At 42.9% G+C, this 3828-nt stretch overlaps 1 protein-coding gene across 1 annotated transcript; it reads right to left on the reverse strand.

The window, feature by feature from the left end:
* Positions 1-1906: 1906 nt before the first annotated feature.
* Positions 1907-2584, reverse strand: LOC136840447 (uncharacterized). The gene has a single exon (XM_067107124.1). The coding sequence runs from the start codon at positions 2582-2584 to the stop codon at positions 1907-1909; it is 678 nt and encodes a 225-aa protein (XP_066963225.1).
* Positions 2585-3828: the final 1244 nt, after the last annotated feature.

Below are 3828 nucleotides of genomic sequence, written 5' to 3' on the forward strand. Positions count from 1 at the left end.
AATATCTAAGATGAGGAGAAATAACATAATATAATATATTAAGCGAGAAACGGAAGGTATGAGAGAGAGAGAGAGAGAGAGAGAGAGAGAGAGAGAGAGAGAGAGAGAGAGAGAGAGAGAGAGAGAGAGAGCCAGCTGGTTAGTCTCAAATTAAAAGACTGTGTACGTGAAACTTCTGCCTGTGAGTGCGTGCGCGTGCACGTGTGTACGCGTGTGTGTGTGACTGATTGTAGTATTTTTTCTCATTCTAGAGATAAATAACATACATGATGCATAATAGGCCTATTCTTGATCATGAATAACCGCACATAGGCCTATTCCAGTTTTGCATTATTTCGTCATAGTGAATATTTTTTTATTCTCATTCATTAACGTTGAAGTCCCCCCCCCTCTCTCTCTCTCTCTCAGTACGAGACTAATAATAATAATAATAATAATAATAATAATAGGTATTTTTGAAAGTTATTGCTGCATCAGCTGCATTCAGTTTGTATAGAGCTTTCTCTATTTTTCTAATAACTGATTTTTCTTGGCTACTGCATCTGGCCAGTAACGTACCGATGTTGAGGAAAAATTGGAGAAAAAAAATTGTTGTAGATCAGGGTGTGACTTTATTCAATAAGTAAACGAAGTGTGGATATCATGATCCGTAGAGTTTTTACAATTAGGTACACGTCAAAATTTAATATTCTGTTGTTATGCCAACGTTTCTCTCAGTTCCGACTGAGTATGGTCACGGCAGAGGGTGAAAGTAGACTGATTTCGCCAAGCTGGATTCTACTCTTTCTATAGTCGATAGTCAGCAGGGGTCAACTAAACATGCTGACTTTTGACTGGCTGGCAAGAGATTTTTTCAAGCCAAGTTCTTAGGTTTCTTCTGACTCATTCAGAATAATGAGTGAATTTCAAATAGTAAGTGTTATCATATAGACTAAACGATTAGAAAAGTACTAACCTAATCGTAATCTAAGTCTTATACTACGACACCCAGGTTACATCACTCATGTGCTAGTCCAAATTGCGATTAAATCACTGCATTGCATTGTGTATATTAATCTAAACATAAACGACATAAACTTACTGTTGGAGCATTCAGTGTTCCTAGCTTGAAATACAGTAGAATCAGATTGGCATGAGCACAATCTCTACTTCGTAACCCCCATCCAAAGCACACCTCTAGAAATTTTCCTTACATTAAGATATGCATATCTCCTAAAGCAATTTTTCCCAAATGTACTTTAAGATGACCAGGAATACTTAATGGATTTGAAGGCACCAACAACTACTGCTGCATTCCCCTATCTTGAGTCCTTACTTGCTCGAACCACAATGTATCAAGGCTGTGAGGAGACTGACTTCGTGGCCGTCTTTGACCGACACCAAACATTCGACCAACCACCGGAGTTCTTGATAATTACATCTTTGGTGATGTTTTCTTGGTAGGAGTTTCTCATGTGGAGTTTCACTGTACCTTCTTGTGCATGACAGGAAATCCTCTTAGACAGTTCCATAGTGGTCATACCTACGTAAGAGCTGGGACATCCGTGAACAGGGCATTTGAAGTGGAACACCACATTTGTCTGCTTAAGAGGATCTCTTATCAGCGGGGCCAGGGTTATTCTTCATAATCAAGTCTCTCTTGCGCCTATTCTGGGAATAGATGACTATGTCCAGTTTGGTGTCAGCTTCGGTGGTGGATACGTTCTCAGAGATAATTTTCTTCATGGCATCCTCGTCTTCTCGGTATTTTGGGTGCATTCTGGCTTTATAATATAACCTGATTCTTTCTTGTGGATGGGGCTGCGGCTGTCCTCATTCATCATACCACCGATCCAATGCTGCATGTATTTCTTTGTTAACTTGCTTGTTGGGATATCCATTATTCACAAGCATTTGAGAGATGTGATCAAATTCTTGGTGGGTGTCCTGCCAGGTAGAACAATGAGTGGAGGCCCTTCTTGCCTTGATGGTGGTGTTCTTGCACCTTGCAGGGCACCCACTCACTGTCTCCATTTAGGCAGAGGCCTAAGTTAGTCTGCTTGGTATATGCAGAGGTTCCAAGGCTGTCTTCCATCTTGCATATAAGGATGTCAAGAAAGGGGAGCTGACCGCTGCTACTCAATTCAACTGTGTAGTTCAGCGACCTGCATTGCTGGAATGTGTGATGGATCACTTCTACTTCATCCTCATTGTCTGCCTGCACGAAGATGTCGCCGATGTAGTGGGCATACTTGTGCCGTCTTTGTATGCGGGAAAAGACTTGTTCTTCTACCGTTCCCATGTAGAACTTCGCGACAAGGACACCCAAAGACGAGCCCATTGCCTCACCATCTTTCTGCCTATACATATGGACTTTATGGGTGGAAAAAGGGGCCTTCTTTGGGTATATCTTCAGGATTGTCCGCAGTGATCCTTCCGGGATATTCAGCTGAGGCGTTGAAGGGTCCCTAAAGGTACATTCGATGATAAGGTCAATTTTCTTGTCTACATGAACATTAGTAAATATGGATTCAATGCCTAAAGTGGCGATGCTCCCAGCCCCTGGGAATCTCTGATTTCTTCCAGGAATTCCGTAGATGAACATAGACTATATCTGCTGGGCATGTAGGGTGTCAGGATCTGGCTGAAGCGTTTGGCTGCCAGTCCGTAAGTGGGTGCATGGATCTGGCTAATGATAGGGCGAAGGGGATTGTCAGGCTTGTGGGTCTTGACATTCCCATACAGGTATCCCAAGATGTAATCTCTGATGATTTGACGGGAGGTGTGTAGCTTTGGTCGCAGCATTAACAATGCCTATGATGTCATTGTCTTCTCTCTTGATATCATCAGTGAGTTTATTTGTGAGGTGTTCAAACTTCATTTGGTCGGACAGGATTTCGCTTAGCTTTTGATGGTAATCATCAGTCTTCATATAAAAGAAGGCTGCTGTTTTGCTTGCCCGGTGTACGGTGATTTCCTCATTTTGACGGAGCTCTTTGACAGCGTCTCTCATCTCACGTGAGAGGGTCCTGCTGGTGTATGTATCACACTCTGAGAGGACTTCAGCAAGTAGACAAGGTTACGGTTTTCATACTGCTGTATGGAATCGAGTAAGAGTTCGATTTCAAGTCTTTTCTCTAGAGGCTTAAGCTTCGAGATGACTTGGCAGTTAAGTTCTAAGCGGAGTGTTTCTTCTTGGTTGGGGGTAGGTTTATAGTTGGTTAGCCTGATGTATCCTGTACTCAGCTGCAGCATTTGGAGCTTGCCACCATTGAGGAAAACGAGCTTCCAGGTGATGTCTTTCAGTCATTTTCTTTGGACATTCTCTCTGAGGTGGGTGAGGCGCTCCATGATGTTCTCTGGATATTTTAGGTCTTTGAAAGCAGCTCTCTGTTCAGCTGGTTCGTCATCTTCTTGTTCATCTTCTCATTTGTTTTCTTCATTTTCCTCTCTGCTGGGGACACCAGGCTGGTCTGCTACAGGGTTGCCTTCAGCAAAGTCGTCCTCTATGTCGGGGCTGTTTGGAGTATGCTGATCGCGGTTTCTTCTTATGGCTGCCCATTCTTCTTTTAGATTCACTGCTTCTTCACATAGTGCTCGACGTTCACTGTACATACACCCGCTGTCAAAGAGCTCCGTCAAAATGAGGAAAATCACCATATGCTGGGCAGACAAAACAGCAGCCTTCGTTTTGATCAAGACTGATGATTACCACCGAAAGCTACATGAGATCCTGTCCGACCAAACGAAGTTTGAGCGCCTCATTAAAAACCCCATAGATGATATTAAGAGAGAAGCCAATGACATCATAGGTGTTGTCAGTGCTGCAACCAATGCTCCACACCTTTT

This window comes from Macrobrachium rosenbergii, chromosome 7 (genome assembly GCF_040412425.1).
Source record: "Macrobrachium rosenbergii isolate ZJJX-2024 chromosome 7, ASM4041242v1, whole genome shotgun sequence".
Taxonomy (NCBI): Eukaryota; Metazoa; Arthropoda; class Malacostraca; order Decapoda; family Palaemonidae; genus Macrobrachium; species Macrobrachium rosenbergii.